A 21980-nucleotide genomic window follows, 5' to 3' on the forward strand; every position below is an offset into this window, starting at 1 on the left:
TGCCTCAGCCAAGCTTGTCCACACTGGCTGCTCCTGTCTCTCAGTCTTTTGGAGAGAGAAAAGAGCACGGGAAATGTCACATCTATGGTTTGGAACTTTGCAGACATTTTCTTGGGGCTACTGTGAGAGAATTGTTCTTCAGATCCACCTTTTTTAAACGAAGTATACCGAAAGTTCTGAGGGATGTTTGCTCCTCAAACATTAATGAATGCTAAAATGGATTTTGTGGTCCATATTGAGAAGGCAAATTTCCCACTTTTGGAGCCTCACAGTGAGGTTGGGGAGTCTGTACATATCAGTGGGTGGGGCAGGCTGTCAGTTCTACTAAAGCTCCAAGCAGGATGGGGTTGTTCAAGACTGGGCTGGTCCAAGAAAACTTCATAGAGCCTGAAATGGACCTTGAAGCAAAGGCCAAACTTGACCAACTAAAAAACAAAATGTATTGGAGCATGGTGAATGAATTCATTTTAGCTAAAGCATGTTTCATTGGTCATATAAAGTTGGAAAAGGTTTTGGAAAGCCTTGAATTCCAGATTTACAGTTTGCATTTTAATCAGTAAGCACTAAGAAGCCATTAAATATTTTTGAGCAACGGTATGAATATGTAAAAGAATTTTATAAAGACTATCTGGTGGTAGTGGAGAGTATGTTGGGGGTTGGGGGCTAATTGGGAAAAGTACAATAGTCCCTAAAGATTAGTGGACTATTGAGCGTCCAACTAAAGTGTTAGCAGTGAGAAGGGGAAACACAGTACTCAATTCTGTGAACTTCTGTCTTGGAACACTATTTGCATGTTGTCGGTCTGATTTAAAAATATCTGGGAAAAGGGGCACCTGGGTGGCTCTGTTGGTTAAGCATCTGACTCTTGAATTCAGCTCAGGTCATGATCTCATGGTCTGAGTCCCTCTCTCTACCCCATCCCACCTCCCTCCCCCTCCTCTATCTCTCTCTCTCAAAATAAACAAACAAACAAACAAACAAACAAACAAACAAACAAACTTAAAAAATATCCGGGAATGCTTCTGATCCTTCATTTCTTTCATAGTCTCCTGACCATTTCCCCCAGGAGAGTGGAAAAGAAAACTGCACTGTTACCTGTTGACTGTCCTTAGGCAACTCTGCTCCCCTGGACCTCAATTATCTACCTTAAATCAGATAATAATTATTTTACCTGCTGGAAGGCAGAGAACTGGAACACAGAATATCTTGATGATCTTTTCAATTCTGAGTCCCTTTCTGTTTTATTTTTAATTCTTCTTTAGAACGCTCCATCTACTCTCCCCTAACAGCTATTTCATCCCAGTCTGGGAGAAACCATTTGGGGGTTCAGTCTGGGATACATACAACTTCCCCAGCGTCTCTTGTTGATGTGGTTGAGTCTGGGACAGAAGGGTGTTCAGATCCAACCTGGAGGAAGAAACTGACGGAGTTCAGTGGTCATTGCCTTCCAACTAATATCATGCCTACTCTTGATACCTAAAGTAGGAAGTAGGGTCGTCACGGGCCACGAAAGGCCCTGGAGCCTCAGGCGGTACCCCCAACTCTTCCCCAGCATGACCTCTCCCCCACTCCCCCCACCCCGCTCCTACCCAGTTTCTACTTCACTTCGGCTTGGGGCGCACCACCACCAAATGCCTGGGCGGTACCTCAGTTGCCCTCGATCACACCAGTTTCGGATCAGAACTGGCCCCCTCCTACACTCCAAACGTCCCGAGTTGGCGGTGGCGCCAACCTCTGGCCGCATCTCTCGCCACCCAGAGGGGCTCTCCCCTCTTCCTGGGGCTTCTCAGGGGCGGAGTCCACCTGTGCCTCGGGGGCGGGGCCTGGGCGGGGGCGGGACAGGTGGGAGTGCGGTCGCTCCCAGAGCTGGAGCGGGAGGCGGCGGAGGAGAGGCGGGCCGGCGCGCACCTAGGGGAAGCCTGCCTGTGGACAGAGTGTGAGAGCCGGCGAGCGGGCGAGGAGGCGGGAGGGAGGGCGGGCGGCTGCGAGCCTGCGACGAGGAGAGGAGTGGAGAGGAGAGCCGGGCGCGGAGGACACTCGGGGGAGGAGGCGCCGGCTCGGCTCGCCGAGAGAGACCTGAGAGGCGGCGCGAGGCGCCCGCGCAGCCGGAGGGATTCCTCGCGCGCGGAGCATGAGCCGGCGCCCGGCTGGAGAGCGGCCGGGGGACACGGCCTCCGCGCAGCCCTGAGACGCTGGGCAGGGACTGGGGCTGGGCCGCCGTGCGCCGGGGGCGCTGGGCCCGGCCGGGGGGCGGGGGCTGGGTGCGGAGCAGCCCGCGCTGGCGGCGGCCGCCGGGGCGCCGCGCCATGGGGAGCCCCCGGGCCGCGCTTCTCCTGCTGCTCCTGCGCCCGGTCAAGCTGCTGCGGAGGCGCTTCCGGCTGCTGCTGGCGCTCGCCCTGGTGTCCGTGGGGCTCTGGACTCTCTATCTGGAGCTGGTGGCGTCGGCCCAGGTCGGCGGGAACCCCCTGAATCGGAGTAAGTAGCGCCGGGGGGAACGGGGAGGGCGCGGAGGTGGGGGGAGACACGAACGGTGGCCCCCGCTTTGGGGAGACCCGCCTCTCATGCTCAGACCTGGTTTCCAACTCATTTTCGTGTCCAGGTGCCCGGCGCCGCCCGGCTGCCTACTCCGGGAGAGAAGGGGGGTGTGGGGGGCCGTTCGCCGAGTTCCGAGCCCGGGCCTGCCCGCCGGGGACATCCTTGGGGCTGCTCGCTGCTCCCCTAGGAGGACGGCGGGGAGAGAGGCTCCCGCCCGCCCCGCGGGGATGCCGGCCGAGACGCCGGGCACCTCCATCCAGAGCGCTCGGCTTGCAGCCCCCCAGCGAGACAAACGCGCGGTCCACGCGCGGGCTGGGGATTTGTGCCCTGGGTGCCCTCGGCCGGTGTCCGCCGAGGCGGCGCGCTCCGGTTAGCGCGGCCCAAACTTTGCTCATCGCCTTCTCTGTGGCTTGCTCCGTTTCCAGTCCTGCTGCGCTTTCTGGGGTTCTTTATTTAACCATACCTCCGAGACCCCCCTCACCTCCCCCTTCCCCTATGCCGCCCCCCTCCCAGGCCCTTCCTTTTCCTTACTGAGCCGACCCCTCTCCTCGTTCTGGCAATCCCTCCAACTAGTTATGAGAAGCTCTCCTTGGAACGCTGCGGAACCTACTAAACTCACCAGACCCTGCTCTTGGAGACAATGCACGACACGGTGGACCAGGCAGTAGTTAGATTCCTACTCCTCTTTTTAACTTAGACAAAGCCAGTTAATTTTTCTGTGCCTCAGTTTCCTCCTAGGGAAATGGGAGGGAAAGACCTCTTCCTCGTTTTAATTCAACAGCCTGGCCATCCGAAGTTATTTTCAATGTACTGTTGATGGAGCTAACAAAGTAAAACTCTGAAAGTGTCAGGGACTGTAAAAGGACAGTAATGGCAGGAAAAAGGAGTGGAGAAACTCCCAGATGAGGCGGTTCCCTGCCCAAGCCTGAGGAGTTCTAGCACATCGTCTTCCATACCTTCACTTCCCACTTTCAGGAAGTTGTGAAGGTGTGGTGATGACATTGCGGTGAGAAGGTGCTTGGACAGGTCCTTGTGTCAACTGCTCTGCAAGAGTTGGGTGTGGTGCTTTGCCTCCTCCAGTGGCCAAAGAGAGGGAATTACTGAGGTCAGTAATTGAGCTGGTTCAGGGTAGAGACATATATTTACGGCAGAACCTCTCTGTTGAAGTAATTCTGGCTGTGAGTTAAGAGACTGGGGTTCCTGGTTCTGCCACTAGCTAGTTGGAGGATCATGGGGAAAATGACAGCTTCTCAGGTAGGAGAAAGTTGGACTAAATGATCTCCAGAGTCCCTTGGAGTCTGGATGCTTAGATTGTGTGATCTTTCCTGCTTGAGCCTTGTGCTTCAGCACATCATGAAGACAGCTCTGCTTAGCCTTAGCCCCACAGCTCCAAATTGGAGAGTTTTCTTCTGATGGCCAAAATTTGCTTTCCCATAGCTTGTTCTTCCCTCCCCTGAGCCTTGTTCTTTCCTCTGAAACACAGAGTGAGCCTACTCTTCTATCCTGTGGCCACTCAATCCCAAGTGGGCATGCCCAGTTGTAGTGTGTGCAGGTGGGAGGCCCTGGGAAAGGATCTCCCTTCTCTCCTTGGGACACCCCTTCTCAATGTGGCTACTATTTTGTTAATGTGGTAACCAGGGGGATCCTCTGCACAGATTAAAAACAGAGGAAAGCAGTTGCTTTGTGACCCTGAAGTTAATGATGTCCCTTCTTCCCTCCCACCCCCCAATACACTTTTCCCTTACCTCAAGTGTGCTTTCTCCTTGGAGACCAGAACTAGTTTGCCATCATGGTAATCTCACATGCTGGCTCCTGATTTCTAACTCCTGTTGTCTTTCTCATCCTTGGCTATCAATTGTTTGGGTCTGTTTGGTTTCCCTTCTAGATGAATCTTAACTCTCTGACTGAGTTTCCTTTCTTTTTTTTTAAATTTTATTTTTAAGTAAGCTCTACACCCAGTGTGGGGCTCAAACTCACAACCCTGAAAGCAAGAATCATGTGCTCTACAGACTGAGCTAGCCAGGCACCCCCCCCCACCAACTGGGTTTCCTTAATCTTTGTTTCCTTTCCCAAACTGACCCTTCCCCAGAAAAATGTTCCTAGCTTCCAATTCAGCAATGTCTTTATTTCTCTAACCATCATTTAAATATATATATATTTATTTATTTTTGGGAGCGCACAAGCAGGGGAAGGGCACAGACAGGGGGACAAAGGATCCGAAGCGGGCTCTGCACTGACAGTCTGACAGCAGTGAGCCCGATATGGGGCTCCAACTCACCACGAGATCATGACCTGAGCTGAAGTCAGACATTCAACCGACTGAGCCAACCAGGTACCACCCCAACTATCATTTTTAAAGAGAGCCCAAGCCTGGGTACTGATGGGTCATTTGTTTCCTCTTCTCAGCCTCTTAGAACCCCGAAACCTATCTGCTGTGCAGGGTGTTTTCATGCTGGGCTGTCCCATTGTATTCTACTTTTTCCTGGATTTCCTTTTGGAATGAGATTTAAACAGTGGCTGTGGTTTCTGGCTCCTTGTTTCCCATCCTTCTTTATTTTAAAGAAGCCCAGACATCTTTCATCAAAGTCCTCTCTTGTCCTATAGGTCTTACTCCCAGCTCAGAACTCTTCCCCTGGAGGGAGAGCAGGGGAGGAGGAATTTAAAAATAGAGGTAGGGAAAGTCTTGCTAGCATTCCCTCCTTTACACCCTGGCATACCAACAGCAACCAGGGCAATAAAACTTCCCTCCCAGGACTGCATCCGTGGCCTTGACCACAGCAACCAGAGTCCCATCTTGGCTCTGCTTCCCAACAAGCCACCCTGCCTCCTTTCTCTAGCAGTCCCTGCCAACTCACTCTACCATCAGCCTTCCTGTCATCTGTTAAGGCCAGCCTCCTTTACCAAGAACCTTTCATTTGCCTGTCCCTGTGTGACGGGTACATTGATCTGATGCTGGAAGAAGTGTATGGAGAAATGGCAGTCACAAACTCCAGGGTGGCAAAGTAATGACAGGGGAGCATGCTTCCTGCTTCATCTTCATGGAATAACCCAGTAGTTTAAGATATGGATGATGTGCAATTTGGGCTCCATATGTAGAAAGAGATACAACCACAATTGGAGTAACTTTAGAGAAAAACAACCCAAATCTTTAACAGATAGAAAATGGGTCCCTTGGACAAAAGAATTAGAGCTGTTCACTCACTCATTTAAACAAATATTTATTTAGCACATACCTCGAGCAACGCATTGTGCTAGGTCGCTTAGATATAATGATGACTAGATTATGGTTTCTGCCCTCTCAACAGCTGTCTCTCTAGGGAGAGTTCAGGTGCATATATAAAAATAATCGTAATATGAAACAATCATTAAGTTTTACAAATATAGAATCTAGATGTTGCTGTGACACTTCTGGAAATGGGATGTGGTGCTTTCAGCTAATACTTCATGCAAGTGGTGGCATTGCAGGAGATCTTGAGGAGTTGGTAAGATTTTAATGGATATGGAAAGAGAAGGCCATTCCAGGCAGAAAGCAGGGTAAACAAAGACCAAGGAAAAGTTAATGTTCGGGAATGTTGAGCATCTGGGTTTGATGAAGCAGAGAGTAGGAGGGAGAATATAGGATGGTGCTATATTATGAAAGACTTTGAATAACAACCTCAAAGACTGGTATTTTTTCAGTAGATAAGAAAAAGCAGTTGAAAGTTTTAGAATAGGGTAGGTAGCATTATAGGATGGAACCGGCAAGGGTAAAACAGTGTTATGATACTTTAGTATGGATGATGCGTGAACAAACGGTACTGAAGGTCCCTTGCTGTGGCTGGCATTAACCCTTTAGCTGCTGAGTCATGAAGCTCTCCTGGGGACAGGTTAGGGTGGTAGTGGGACATTCAGAGGGCTTGGGGCACTCACTGTATACCAACATGTTCATAAGTATTTCTGAATTTTGGGGCACCTGGGTGGCTTAGTGGGTTGGGTGTCCGATGTCAGCTCAGGTCATGATCTCACCGCTCGTGGGTTTGAGCCCTGCGTCAGGGTCTGTGCTGATAGCTCGGAGCCTGGAGCCTGCTTCGGATTCCATGTCTCCCCCTCTCTCTGCCCGTCCCATGCTTATGCTCTGTCTCTCTCTGTCTCTCAATAATGAATAAATGTTAAAAAAAATTTAAAAAAAAGTATTTCTGAATTTTAATAACTGGTACAGCTGTACTGGTGTGTACCAGCTGAAAAGCAGCCCTGGGAACAGACTATTATTGGAAGTTAAAGACTCTCCATTCTGGCAGGTTTTAACAAGTTATACCCATTTGTTCAGATTGGATTAGCTAAATCCTGCCTGAGGGCAGAGGTCTGGACTAAAATGGTTTCTAGGTTCTTTGCTCTATAATTGACCTACTGCTGGGACTAACTTGTTGCTGGAGCCAAGAGATTGCATTTGGGCACAGAGCCAGGGCAGAATGATAGCATGCACCAGCCTCTTTCTAGATCTCACAAGGCTGGGTCTGGTATGTCTCCGTTTTAGTGCCAGGTTTACCTGCTGAACCCCAAAGTATTCTCAAGCCCAGGAATTAATCGGCTTTTGCTGCCTTAAATCTGCAACATATCTCTCTGGTTGGCCCTTGTGATTTCTGATTGACTTTGAATGGGCTGAAGCAGGCACACCCACAGATGTCAGCTCCTGGGGTCAGGGTTACCACAGCCATTCTGACCTGGAAAGGATACAGACCCTCTAGTAGCAGAGGTAACTCAGGGCTGAACAGTAACCTGAGATGCAGGCAGACAGAGAAGGAGAAGCAAATGAGACCGATGTGTGGGCACAGCGGTGATGGTGTGGCTGAGGGTTGACACTCAGGCAGAGGTAAGTGTTGAAGGGAAGCACAACTGCTTCCTGTCCTCCGGGTGGCCTGGGACTGTGTTTCATGCTGTGCTGGCCGGACTGCCCTTCATTCCCATGGCACCTCTGATTCCTATTCCTGCGTCCTACTTATGTCTCTTTATGCTGCCATCCTGGCCACCTGGCTGTTGTGTGCATCTTGAAATCACTATCCAATTCTGGGCACACACTAGGCACTTGAATAAATACCTCCTGGTTATGGATGGTAAGCTCCGAATTTCCAAGCACCTGATATTTTCCACTGGCAGATAGTTTGTTTATCAGTGACAGTCCAAGAATAGAACCTAGGAATTCTTGTTCCTTGTACCATAATACGTATAAACAACAATAGCCTTTCAACACATATGCAAAGGGTAAGAATTAAGCCATCAATGCTTTTTTACATAAGTGTGTTTTCTTTGGACCCAGTGCGGTCTGTACTCGGAACGCCATATGTGGCAGTAGGAGACCTTACCCAGACTTGGCCTCTCCTTTCCCTGGTCTCTTCCGTTCTCCTTCTGACATGACCAGGCGAATTGCAGCAAAACATCTCGCCACCTCTCCTGCCCACGCCAGCCAGGCACCCTCAGTCCAAGTTGAAGCGCCATTCACCTGCTCAGGGGTGTTAAGGCTACTTACCACTCCCTGTCCTGGGAGTTGTTCAGATGCCCTGCATGGTTATAACTGCTTTGCAGCATGAGGTCTTCTGAAGCAACCACTTCTGTGCTGGTTTTAGGAGCTGCTGGTACTTGCACTGCAGTAATTTTCCAGGCCACAGAGCCTGGTCTTGCCCTCTAGTGCTGAGCTTTATGAAGCAGAGCGGAGCAGCCGCCATAGCAGAGTTTGCTTTGGAAGGGGGCCTAGAGGCTGTTCTTGGAGTCTCGTTCTGTACCAAGTTCCACCAGTCTCAAAACCTACCCTTTTATTTTCCACTAACACTTTTACTTATATCCAAGGATGGTGAGGTCTAAACCAGGCCAACTGTATAGCTGAGCTTTCAGACCCCTTTAATCGTGTGATCCACAATTAATAGATTTATATGTTGCCCAATATAAAAAAAATACTACTGGAAAAGGTGAGAACAGTTTGGATGTTGTATATAAAGGGCGTTGGGCTGAACATGTTATATATTCTGAGCAAACCATGATGGATAGCTCTTGAAATTTTTGCAGACTTTTAGGTTCTAACAAGTGCTGCTTTCAATGTTAGAAGTATCCATGAGACAAGCAAGAATGAATATTATTTTTATCCTTGTGATATTTTTGTATGTAATTTATTTTTTATGCTAAATTTTTAAAAATTTCTTAACTACTAACCAACTTAAAAAATTTTTTTTAAGTTTGAGAGAGAGAGCATGCATGTGAGCACGTGCGGGTGGGGCAGGAGCAGAGAGAGAGAGGGAGGGAGAAAATCCCAAGCAGGCTTTGTCCACACTGTCAGCACAGAGCCTGATTTGGGGCTCAATCTCATGAACAGCGAGATCACAACCTGAGCCGAAATCAAGAGTTGGACGCTTAACAGACTGAGCCACCCAGGTGCCCTTAAACCAATTTTTTTTAGACAATAAGGATACAAATCGTCCTTGTGGTCCCTGGCTCTGTGTGTGTGTGGGTGTGTGTATGTGTGTGTGTTTTGTTTTGTTTTGTTTGTAACTTTTCACTGAAGTATCTTATATGTTCAGGAAAGTGCACATATAAAGAAAGTACACATGTAAGTGTACAGCTTGAATTTTCACAAACTGAACATACCTGTGTAATGAGCACCCTGATGAAGAAACGGAATATTACCAGTACTTCAGAAGCACTCCTTGAATTCCCTTTCAGTCACTATCACAAGGACAGACTGATTAACTTAGCTTATTTTTATGCTTTGTGTAGGAAAATATGTGCTTTATTTTAAAGTTAATATTTATGATTACAAAAATAATGCATGTTCATCATACCAGATGACAGCTGTGTATCTAGAACACATTAAGTCCTGTAAAATTACTTTCTTGTGCTGTAGGTACCCCAGTACAACTGATATAATAACTTAAGGAGTGGCCAGTGAAGACCAAGAGCCTAAATGCTATGTGATCTAGCCCTATGAAACTGTCCATTAGGGGGCAGCTGGGTGGCTCAGTCAGTGGAGTATGTGACCCTTGATCTAGGGGTTGTGGGTTCGAGCCCCAGGTTGGGTGGAGAAATTACTTAAAAGTAAAAAATATACATTTTTAAGTTTATTTATTTATTTATTTTGAGAACGAGAGAAAGGGTGTCAGTGGGGGAGGGATATAGAGAGAGGGAGAGAGAGAGTATCCCAAGCAGGCTCTTTACTTTCAGTGTAGAGGCTGATGCAGGGCTTGAACTCACGAAACATGAGATTATGACCTGAGCTAAAGTCGGACGCTTAACTGACTGAGCACTCAGTCTCCCCAACTCTTTTTTTTTTTTTTTTTAATGTTTATTTATCTTTGAGAGAGAGAGCGTGCATGCATTGGTAGGGCAGGGGCAGAGAGCAGAGACAGAGGGTCTGAAGCAGGCTCTGCCACTAACAATAGAGAACCCCACGTGGGGCTCAAACTTGAGAACCGCGGCCAGATCATGACCTGAGCTGAAGTCAGGTGCTGAACTGACTGAGCCACCCAGATGCCCAAAAAATAAAATCTTAAAAAAAGAGAGAGAGAAATAGCTATGTTTCTTTTGAGCAATTTTTTTTATTGTCCATATAAATTGTATAACCACCAGGTATTTTCCTTTGTGTTGGTTACTAGAAGACTTTAGAATTCAATTTTTAGTTCACCTGAAAAAAGTGTAAAAGGCTTTGTGACCTGCCTTTTAGTATCAATTTTATGCCTATACCTTTATTTTTTCTTTTCACCCCACAATGACTTCTAGTTTATGTCATCTTATATTCTATGATCCTTGTAAACCACTTTAACTTTTTCTGAAGCAAAGGCATAAAACAAATCAATATAAGTGCTGTGGTATATATAAAAACATGAAGAAGAAATTAAAAATCACCTGTAATCCCACTACTTTCATCTAGAGATTGTTGAAAAGAAAAAAATAAAGTATAATAAACTGTGATAACCAGATGCTGGATTCTGGAATACCTTAAACAAGAATTCTAGATAAAAAAGCCAAAAAATAATTTTCCTGATCTTTTTTTATTTTTGTCTTTAGCTTATTTAGGTGCTGAAAAGTTGAATGACATTCAGAAATAAATTCTCACCTCTTTATGAGTATCGTTAAAAGCTTAGAATATACTGACAGATGTTGGGGCCTTAGCCAGTGTCAGTGAAAAATAGTGACAGAAATACAAGGAAAATTCAATAAAGCTTGGGGCACCCTATCACTACTGATAAAGCAACTGAGGAGACTGGTCAACAAGGCCAGGAACCTCAAGCTTGTATGCCCACCCTGCTGGACCAATGGTGAGACCATACACATGAAGACCTGTGGCCACTGCCCAGACAGGTGGCTTATGGATGCATAAAGTCACAACCATCAGAGATCCAGCCCCTTTACTAACAGATGAGAAAACAGGCTCAGGGAAGAGATGTTATCTGCCTCCTCTACCAGTTTCATTTATTCATTCATTCATTCATTCATTCATTCATTCATTTATTTTTATTTTTGAGAAAGAGTGCGTGCATGCGTGAGCAGGGAAGGGGCAGAGAGAGAGGGAGACACAGAATTTGAAGCAGGCTCCAGGCTCTGTGCTGTCAGCGCAAAGCCTGACATGGGGCTCAAACACGAACTGTGAGATCATGACCTGAGCCAAAGTCGGATGCTCAACCAACTGAGCCACCCAGGCGCCCCTAATTTCTTCTTTTAAACTGTGTTCTTGTGGTGCTTAGCAGAGGCTATACATGCCTCCTACTCCATAGCAGGTTGAATTGTGCTTTGTGGTATCAAGACCTGGGAAGAGGGCCCAAGGAAGGGAAAAAGAGACAGAAAGGTGGGGTGGTTACAGAGAAATGACATTCCAAACAGACCAAGGATTTGATACGTAAATAACCAGAAATCGAGTGATGTGTATTTTTCAATTTTTTTTGTATTTTTCAATTTTTATTTATTTTCCCAATGTTGAATGGCTGCAGCGGTGATTCATTTTAAAACCTAAAATGTTTATGGAGCATTTACTTTCTTGTAGGGGACTGAGTGGGGAAGAAAGCATTGATAGTTCCTGGAAAAAATTATGGACTTTGAAGACGAGGCAGGGCTCAAATCCAAGCTCTGTTACTCACTAGTTGCAGGACTTTGCATAAGGTACTTAGTCCTTTTCAAGCCCCAGATGCTTCATCTGGGCAACTGGGGCAATAATGCCTTCCCTGTAGAGATTTTCTTATGACTAAATAAGATTTAGTGAGCCCAGCACATATTAGGTGCCCAGTTGGATTTAACATAAGCCTTGTACATATTAAGAGCTCAATGAATGTTTGGTCCCATCACTTCCCCTGAGTGTTTACAGTCAGGTAGGAATTAGAAAATGGCTGGGCAGGCAGGAATGGATAGATACATTCCTCAACTAGCCCTTTGCCAGTGTTTCTTCAGCATCTCAGTCCGTGTCCCAGCTGTGCCCAGTCCTCATCAGTCCCCAGGCCATCCATGTTCAACACCTGCCAGCAAATACATATTTTTTAGTCACCCTTATTTTTCTTCGGCACTGCCTCCATCTTTCTATCCCCATCCCTGGCAAAGATTTGCATTAGGGGGTGGGAGGGGTGGGCTAGAAGTCAAGGATTTGCTGAGAATGAGAGATCTGTCAGGGATGGTCAGGGCACACAAGCTCTGCAGTTGGCAGTAGTAGCCTGTCACTCTGCTGCATGCCCCTGAGTAGCACGCAGGATTTCTAGGACTGGAAGGCAGGAATTTTGGGCAGTTATCATAGTTTAAATCCTGGCTCTGTAACTGACTTATCGAGGGTCCTTGGCCAGGTGCCTTTTCTTTTAGAGGGCTTCAGTTTCAAAGTCTGTGGAAGGAGATGCCTCTTTCAGGAGTAGGTTTGGAACCTCTCTGGTGTCACCAAGGGGTCAAAGGGACATTCTGACCCTGACCTTCCATGACTCAGTTGCCTGAACTAAGAGGTGGCAGCTATCCCAGTGCTACTGGCTACTTGGTCTCCAAGGTCATTTCTGACAACATGGTCTCCACACAAGCAGTTGCCTCAAAGATTAAAGGCCTCTCTGCTGAGATCTTCTTACAAATCCTCTGATCCACTCCTTTCCACCCTGCCTGCCAACCCTGGGTTCAAATGGATGCATGCAGGCATGTGCACATGCACACCCTCCCCTCACCAAACAGCTGGTCTCCTAACTCCACTCACCACCACCTCTGAGTCAAAGATTAGCAGGAAGAATGAGGACATTGAGGATTCCCTCATGAACCAGGGACAAAGTGTTAATGGAGCATCTCAATTCTTGGTTGTCTTTTTTTGTTTTGGCTGAGTTGAGGGGCTGGAAAAAGGGAGAGGATGATGGGGAGATCTCAGGTGAACAACTTCCAGGGGAAGGCAGGGGAAACCGCACAGGCCCAATGAAGGGTAGAAAATTTGGAAGAGAAATCGAGAGGGAGGCATTACCCCATTTTCTCAGTTGATTCAATGACTATATTTTTCAAAGCTGTAAGTTTTATTTGGTTCTATTTCAAGTTCCTTTTAAAATGCTATTTAAGGGGCGCCTGGGTGGCGCAGTCGGTTAAGTGTCCGACTTCAGCCAGGTCACGATCTCGCGGTCCATGAGTTCGAGCCCCGCGTCAGGCTCTGGGCTGATGGCTCGGAGCCTGGAAGCTGTTTCCAATTCTGTGTCTCCCTCTCTCTCTGCCCCTCCCCCGTTCATGCTCTGTCTCTCTCTGTCCCCAAAATAAATAAACGTTGAAAAAAAAATAAAAATAAAAAAATAAAAAAAAAAATAAAATGCTATTTAAATACTATATTCTTGCAGTTTTAATAACTTAAAACAAAATTTTTTTTTAATGTTTATTTATTTTTGACAGAGAGAGAGAGAGAGAGAGAGAGAGAGCAGAGCATGAGCGGGGGAGGGGCAGAGAGAGAGGGAGACACAGAATCGGAAGCAGGCTCCAGGCTCTGAGCTGTCAGCACAGAGCCCGACGCGGGGCTGGAACTCACAGACTGCGAGATCATGACCTGAGCCGAAGTCAGACACTCAACTGACTGAGCCACCCAGGTGCCCCAAAACAAATTTATTTTTTATAATCTATTATCTAAAGTTGTTGGTTGCCCCAAACTAAGAAGCTGCCAGAGTGTTAGTATCTGCTTGCTGCTCTGATGTTCAGTTCATTTTTTTTTTTTTTTTTTAAGTAAACTCTATGCCCAACATGGGGCTTGAACTCACGACCCGAAGATCAAGAGTCAGATGCTCTACTGACCGGACCAGCCAGGCACCCCTCAGTTCTTCATTTTTTGGCCCCTAGAGATTTCTCTTACTTTATGGGATGCTTCACTATGTAAATAAAAAGAAGTTTGTCATATTTTGTCCACCATTTCTTAGTATTTCACTGTATTTCCCAAAGAGGAGTCCTTTGGCTTGAATTTTTAAGACCATTTCCAGCCCCAATGGCCTGTAATTATTGGGAGTTGTATGTACAAGCAAAGGTAATCCTGTAGCACAGAGGCTCACACGGTAAAAGGAGATGAGGTGGGTACAGCGGTTGTGACATGACTGGAGTCTCATGTGCCAGGCTGCTGAGTTTGGACTTGATGGGGAGCAACATAGATTTTTTTAATTTAATTTTTTTAATGTTTATTTTGAGAGACAGAGCACGAGTAGGGGAAGGGCAGAGAGAGAGAGAGATACACAATCTGAAGCAGGCTCCAGGCTCTGAGCTGTCAGCACAGGGCACAACGCAGGGCTTGAACTCACAAACTGTGAGATCATGACCTGAGCCGAAGTCGGACGCTCAACTGACTGAGCCACCCAAGCGCCCCTAGATTTTTTAAAGCAGGGATTTGATGTGATGAACACAGTGTTTTATTATTTTCATCCACTGATTTTACTTTGATCCTTCAGACATTTGTTGAATACCTTTTATGTCCTGGGAACTATGATTATAGGTAGATTAAACTGTTGGAAGTTTGCAGGATGCCTTAGAAATAGAGGGACCACTCAGGTAGTTATCACAGCGACCTAAAGTATGGGCAGTGAGTGTCTAGTTGAGAAGGGTGACAGAGAATAGTTGAGACCTGTCAAAGAAGTGACGGAATTTGGTGGTAAAATTGATGTAGAAGGTGACAGAATGTTGGGTTGTAGGTTTCACATGAGGTTCTCTGGCTACACTGCCTTGATCATTTTAAGGGTGGCTCTGCACAATCAGCACCTCAAAAGATGTTCTCATGAGTAAAAAGTACTTTCATTTCTCCGTACATTCTCCTCTCTGGGGCTATGATATTGTGCTGGTCCTGCAGGAGAATACAGTGGAACAGGAGACATTCATTCCACAGATATTTATTGCACCCTTCATATGTGCCAGACAATGTTCTAGATATTAGAATATTGAAGGGAACCAGAAATTCAAAGCCTTTGCTGTCATCGAGCTTACATTTCATGAAAAAAAGACAGATAATAAACACATAAATCAACAAAAGAATTTCAGATGGTGATTAGTTCTTGGAAGAAAATGAAACATGGTAATGGCACAAAATTTCTGGGCACAGAGGTGAGAGAAAAGATGAGCTTGGAGAATGAGGGAGTGCTCTGAGAAATGACTTACCTAAAATAGACAACTAGGGGTAGAGGACATGCTTGAGCACAAAATGAGTGAGTACCTCAGGAATTTAGAGAATGGGAACTGGGTTAAAGAGGGAAAAATGTAGAAGGGAGTCATTGCTCATTCTCAGGTTGAGCATCTTCTTCCTACTGCCTCCCATTGTCCTGAAAACAATGTCCTTCTTTCACCTCCCTGGCAGGAATAGAGTCAGCCTTAGACTCAGTTTTCCACTGGGAGTACCTGAGAAAGAGGGGCTAGTCAAAGGCTCTGTCTGGGCCTGAGGAGAAGTAGTAGTGGTTGGTTTTCCTCAGGACAAACTTGGATCCCAAAACCAGGATCTGGGAGAGGATGTCCTATCCACAGTGCAATTGGAATCAACCTCTGTTCCCCTCCTGTTCCCCTTCCCTCATGGCTTTTTTTTTTTTTTTTTTTTTTTTTTTACCTCCATTAGTGCACTTATCAAAATCTGCCTTGCATCAGAGTTATTTATGTCTGTGTTTGTCTTCCCCCATGGGATAGTGAATTTCTAGAGTGCTGGACCTGGGCATTTTCCCCCGTTGTCTCCCTAGTGCAGAGTTTTTTAACCTTTTGTGGCTCGCATACCTTGTAGAATCTGATGAAGAAAGTGTGGATCCTCTCCCCAGAAATTTGCCTGCCCCCTCGTATGTTTTGCATGCTATTTTGGGGAGGTACACAGGCCCTGACACCTATCCGTGGGTCCCTAGCCAAGAATTCTGCTTGAGTGCTTTGTCCACTACCTGGTACATGGTAACTTCCCAGAGTTTGATTGATTTGGGGATGTCCTTCCAATTAAATCCCTTTACTGTAGTTACAGGGGACGGATGTTAGGTGGGAGAAAGAGAGTCAGGAAGCAGTCCCACTGGTAAGAGATAGAGAACAGCGTGTATAAACTCTGGAAGTAACCGTCCAGAGAGCAATAGCTTCACTGTCACTTCTTGTCCTTGGAGAACCAGAGTTGGTGTCTCCTCCGTCTTGAGCTGGTCTTCTTCCAGACTCTTGAATGCTGCTGTCCAGTCTCATGATATTCCTTATGCTTGCTTTTTCAAAGCTCTACCCGTGCTTTTAACCCATCTATTTCCTGAAGGCTTTCTTACTTCCGTGCCAGTTGACCTTAACCATTTTTGGAACTTCTCTTGCACTTAAGTTGTCTGAAACTCAAAGTTGATATTTTCTTTGGTTCTTTTAAATATTTTCTTTTATTTCTACTTTATCTGGGTTGGTCTTATGTACTCCCACTAGGGTTGTTAGAGAAGCCAATGATGGCTCCAAAGAATCTGGTCATGGCCATCTGCTTCATCCTGCTCGCAAGCATTAGTGGAGTGCTTGGAAGAGGCAGGTAGTGAACTTGTATTGACTTGGCACAGGCTTCATTGTGCCCGTGTTTCCTCCATATGGACACAGCCATCCTTTCTACCTTAACTTTTGAGGTTGCTGTTGTGTCTTCCATGCATCTGCCAGCGTCTTTATTCCTCCTTTTCTTCCTTCACCATAGCATAGTGGTGAAGAGCAACTCTCTGAAGTCAGTCTACTGGAATTTGAATCCTAGCTCCAATTCTCAGTAAGCTGTGCTTTAGTAAACAGGTTACTGAGCCTCAATATGCCCCAGTTACTTATCTGTAAAATGGGAATATTAATTGTTCTACCTCATTGGGATTTTGTTGTGGCAGTTCAGTGAAATAATGCATAGAAAGTACTTAGAACAGTTCTGGATACATAATGTTTAATAAATGTTAGCTTCTAGTGGCACCTGGGTGGCTTACTCTGTTAAGCTTCCAACTCTTGATTTCTGCTCAGGTCGTGATCTCACGGTTCAAGGGTTTGAGCCCTGTGTTGGGCTCTGTGCTGACAGTGTGGAGCCTACATGGGATTCTCTGTGCTCCTCTCTCTCTGCCCCTCCCCAGCTCATGCTCTCTCTCTCTCTCTCTAAATACATACATAAATTTAAAATAATTTTTTATTGTCACTATTTTTTAAATTATTACTTTTAAATCATTTTTATTGTCATTATTTTTTAAATGACTATTTTTAAATCATTTTTTATTGTCATTTTTTAAATTACTATTTTTTAAAATCATTTTGTCAGTTTTATTTTATTTTTTTTTAACGTTTATTTATTTTTGGGAAAGAGAGAGACAGAGCATGAACGGGGGAGGGGCAGAGAGAGAGGGAGACACAGAATCGGAAACAGGCTCCAGGCTCTGAGCCATCAGCCCAGAGCCTGATGCGGGGCTTGAACTCACAGACCGCAAGACCGTGACCTGGCTGAAGTCGGACGCTTAACCGACTGCGCCACCCAGGCGCCCCTGATTTTGTCAGTTTTAAAGCCCCTTTGTTTCTCATTTGATTGGTTTTTAGGAGCTATCTTTCACATATCCTAGAGGATTCCAGGACAGGAATGGATCTTGGAGATTTTTAAATTCTGAGATGAAAAATACCTGCATTTCTTTCTTTCTTTCTTTCTTTTTTTTAATGTTTTTATTTATCTTTGAGACAGAGAGAGACAGAGCATGAGCAGGGGAGGGGCAGAGAGGGAGACATAGAATCTGAAGCAGGCTCTGGGATCTGAACTGTCAGCACAGAGCCTGACGCGGGGCTTGAACTCACAGAGTGTGAGATCATGACCTGAGCTGAAGTCAGACACTCAACCCACTGAGCCACCCAGGCGCCCCCTGCATTTCTTATTCCAGGCCAATGGCAGACATTTTGAAGAGAGCATGTAATTCTTTCACTGAGCCAAAATAAGGTCTCAAGATCTTTCTCAACACAGCTCAACAGACAGTCACTATAAAGTGATTTGAGTTGCCTCTTAAAGTGTAACCTGTTTGCCCGACCTCCTTATTTCACCGATGCAGAATTTAAGGCCTGGAGAGTTTTAAGCAACCTGCCTGGAGAGTAGTACCGGGCCCAGAACCCCTGATGCCCGAGCAGTGCTCTTTACAGCACACACGCCATTACTCATTCCCTTTTTGTTTAAGGAAAGTGCTTTTTGTAATGTTTGAGTTTCATGAGGTCTTTTTTCCTACCTATCCAAGCGATCTGACAGTGTACAAAGCAGGCATATAACTCATTCTCAAGTCTGCTTTAGCTTTTCTTGCCGGTGAATGAGCTGAAGTTATTGTCACCTGGCTGGGGGTGGAGCATGTGCCCAACTCAGCTGCTGTTGGGGGTGACTTGTGGGCTTTCTGAAATTTCTCCAGTGACACCCTGCATCAAGATTGATACTTGAGTGAAGCCTGCAAAGAAGCTCTTGTTGGTGTTGAATTCTCATATTGCAAAGGGCAGGCCAAGATGCAGCATTTCTTAGTCCAGCAGGTTCCTTTGTTCCCCATACCCTCTCATCCTCAGATCAGCCCATTCTAGTAAAGAAGTGGAAAGCCTCTTTAAAAAAAAAAAAAAAAAGCAAGCAGGTGGAGGCACCTGGGTGGCTCAGTCGGTTAAGTGCCTGACTCTGGCTCAGGTCGTGATCTCATGGTTCCTGAGTTTGAGCCCCACATCAGCTCTTTGCTGTTGGTGCAGAACCCACTTCAAATCCTCTGTCCCCCTCTCTCTCTGCCCCTCTGTTGCTCACATGCTTTTTCTCAAAAGTAAATAAACATTACAATAAATTTAAAAAAAGCAAGTGGAGTTACGATTTCCTATCTTACCCCCTGGAGTTGAGAAGGGATGGAGAATAGGAATAGATGAAGTTGATTTTAAATCAGAAGAGTCTTGAAACACATAAATCGTGAGATCTTTTGTTAGCAAAGTACATATTTTTTAAAAATGTCATCTCCTGGGGCGCCTGGGTGGCGCAGTCGGTTAAGCATCCGACTTCAGCCAGGTCACGATCTCGCGGTCCGTGAGTTCGAGCCCCGCGTCAGGCTCTGGGCTGATGGCTCAGAGCCTGGAGCCTGTTTCCGATTCTGTGTCTCCCTCTCTCTCTGCCCCTCCCCCGTTCATGCTCTGTCTCTCTCTATCCCAAAAATAAATAAACGTTGAAAAAAAAAATTTAAAAATGTCATCTCCTTTATTCTCATCTCTGGAGAAAGATACAAGCTGATGAGGGCTGATGTTTTCATAATCCTAGTTTTAGTTAGCAGATGGAAGTCCACTACTGCAATTCTATGTGGGGGTAAAAGATGAAATGGATGACAAATTGAAGAAAAATTGCATAGGTAGAAATAAGTGGGTTCAGAACATGTTTGGAAGCCTACAGAGAGGAGGTGAAAAATTAATATTCAAGCTTGATTTAACATGTTTAAGAATTCCATCTTTGCTCTGATGCCTGAAAGTTAGAAAAATATTTGCATAAGGGACATTCTACAATAGTGAAGCTTTAATTACATTTCTCAGGAAATACCACCTGTCTGTCACGGGAAAACACTTGTCAAAGTAAGAGGTATTAAGGTGGAAGTCGGCATTTACCACTTTGAGAGATAGAAATGAGCATAAAGTGCCTAAGGGACTTGATACAAAAAATAGGGAGGTTCAATTTCTGGGAAATGGCAATATATTGTAATATTTTTAGGGAAACAATTATAAAAAATTGTAGTTCCCCTTACAAATCTGAAGTCGTTTTCTGTTAGTTTAATGAGATAAACATATATTGCCCATAACTTGGTTTGCTCAAAATGATTATGCTTGGTATATTTAGAAATTGGAAAGTCTGAGAGGCAGGAGAAAAAAACTCCAAAGTAGTTTCTTCTAAAACCAAAAAAAAAAAGTCAAGAAAGGGTTGTTTTTTTCTATATTTTTCTGCCCCTTTATATCTCTAATAAGGTTTGGAAAGTTCCAGAGTAGTGAACACTTTCCCCAGCTGGCAGGGTTTTCGTGATCCAGTCATGTAAGGGAAGGAGCAGAAGGCGAAGGGAGAACAATAGTACCTTGTTTTCACAAGGAACTTTTCGCCTGAGAACTTGGAGAAACTTTGGTCGCAGCCACATTTTAGATCAGAGGTTGTTTGCTTCTCCTTGAAGGAAGATTGCTCTTTTTCCAAACTGTCTGGGAAGGTGTCCTCTGCCACAGCCTAAGGATGCATATGGAGCGACGGGGGTGGCAAACTGACACGCACCCAGCATGATGAGTCCTCGAGTTCACTCAGAACACAAGAAGGTAGAGCCTGCTACCTACTTTGTATGGGGAGAAACAAAGGAAAGAGGTGGCAAGAAGTACACACAAACCTACTAAGTCCACTGAGGAAGGAAGCTCACTCAGGTGTGCGGGCTCTTGGTTCTAAGTCATGGCTTCGGGATGGCCCAGAAGCTCAGCAGGCCTCGGTATGCAGTCTAGAATCTCTCTTTTAGTAACTTAACTCTTGCAGGGGGTATTTTGTTTCATGGCTATGGCTTTGCCGGTGTCACTGTTCTACCTTGCCCAAGAGCCCTCCCCTGGACCAGCAAGCTGATGTTCCTTGCACTGCCAAAGCTGGGGTAGGGAGAGCAGCCTTGGGGATCTGTCATTAGCAGTGCAAGGAGAGGGGGACAGTTGGCTGCCTACAACTAGTGAGTGAGGGAGAGAAAATGAACAATTAGGGAAATGTGGAGGAGGGGCTCTTTCTTCTAAGGAGTCTTGATAAGGAAAAAGGTGAGCAAATGTGTCAGGTGTAGATAAAAGGTCCAGAAGAATGAAACCTGAGAGGAAACCAGCATGTTTGGCTAAGGAGCAGGGAGAGTCACTGGTGAGTTGCACGATCAGTTGAGATCTGTTATAACAGAAGGGGGAAAGTAGAAGCCAGGTTATAGAATCATAGAGTGTTTGGGCCAGAAGAGAACTTGGAGGTCTTTTTCTTTTAGGCATGTGGTTAGGGCTAAGAGCCCTGGGCTGGGAGTCTGGGGATCTGGATTTCCATCTTGGTTCTGATATGAACTGGTTCTGTGACTTTGAACAAGTCAATTCTGCCCTCTGGGCCATGGTTTTCTCATTTGTAAATGAGAAGGCTTGGTCACTTTGTGCTTGAGGTCCCCTCCGGCTCCAACATTATTCCCAAAGAAAGGTATTTGCACCAGTACTGAGGATTCTATGCTGGAAGTGGCTAGAGAAAGATTGGAAAAAAGAGATTCAGAGAGATGCCTGGATTCAAATCCTGGCTCCAGTCTCTTACTAGCTGTGGGACCTTGCCTTCTCATTCAAACAGGACTGGGAGTTGGGCCCTGGGCCCAGCTCTTATCCCAGAGACTGCTGCCCTCTGCCACTTTCCCCCTCCAGCATTCTCTCCTCCCCCACTCACTTGAGAAGGACAGGTTCCATCAATGGGGACAGTGAAGGACAGGTTGAGGTATGAGCCCTGAGTAATGATCATTCTGGGATAATGATCGTTAGGGTCTCAGGGACGCCTTTGATTGGAGAGGCTTAGTGACTTTGGGGGGCATTTCCACAGGCCCTATTGACCATGGACCAATTCCACAGGCCCTATTGACCTATCCTTCCCATAGCCCTCCTACCCACTCTTCCTGTGTACTTCTGAGCTGCTGACCCCCTGCCTCCCCACCTCAGCCCAGGGGTGGGAGGAACTTGTGCCCAGGAATTGGCCAAAGAGTTGGCTGCTTATTTTGGCAGCTCCAACCACAGGTTTCCTGACCAGACCATCAGAAGCTGAGGAACTACAGATGGGGGTCAGTGAGTCATGGGCTCAGGCTCTGCCTCAGGGAGGCAGCTCTCCCTGGAGGTGCCCCTCTGGGAAGCAGACTTCCCCTCTAAAAGAAGAGAGCTGATACTTCTAGATTCTTCCTCACAGGGTCACTGACTTAGGTCAACTAATTTGATGAGCATCCTTGTGTTCCATATAGTGGGAATAATGATCCTGACCTTACAAGGTTGTTGTGACAAATTGAAAACCTGACATATCTTAAACGCTCAGGAAGTTTGCTTTCCTT

At 46.0% G+C, this 21980-nt stretch overlaps 1 protein-coding gene across 2 annotated transcripts in view; it reads left to right on the top strand.

Moving 5' to 3' along the window:
- The first annotated feature begins 1962 nt into the window (after window positions 1-1962).
- B4GALNT3 (beta-1,4-N-acetyl-galactosaminyltransferase 3) overlaps window positions 1963-21980 on the top strand; it is a 141736-nt gene continuing 121718 nt past the window's right edge. Inside the window, exon 1 of one of the 2 annotated variants that reach the window (XM_025930390.2) lies at window positions 1963-2475. In XM_025930390.2, coding sequence (XP_025786175.2) covers window positions 2307-2475 — 169 coding nt within the window. In that variant the 5' untranslated portion in view covers window positions 1963-2306. The remainder of the gene's footprint in view (window positions 2476-21980) is intronic. The other variant, XM_086714370.1, reaches the window with a different exon arrangement.

Source organism: Puma concolor, chromosome B4, assembly GCF_028749965.1.
Source record: "Puma concolor isolate L17-30 chromosome B4, mPumCon1.1.hap2, whole genome shotgun sequence".
Lineage (NCBI taxonomy): Eukaryota > Metazoa > Chordata > Mammalia > Carnivora > Felidae > Puma > Puma concolor.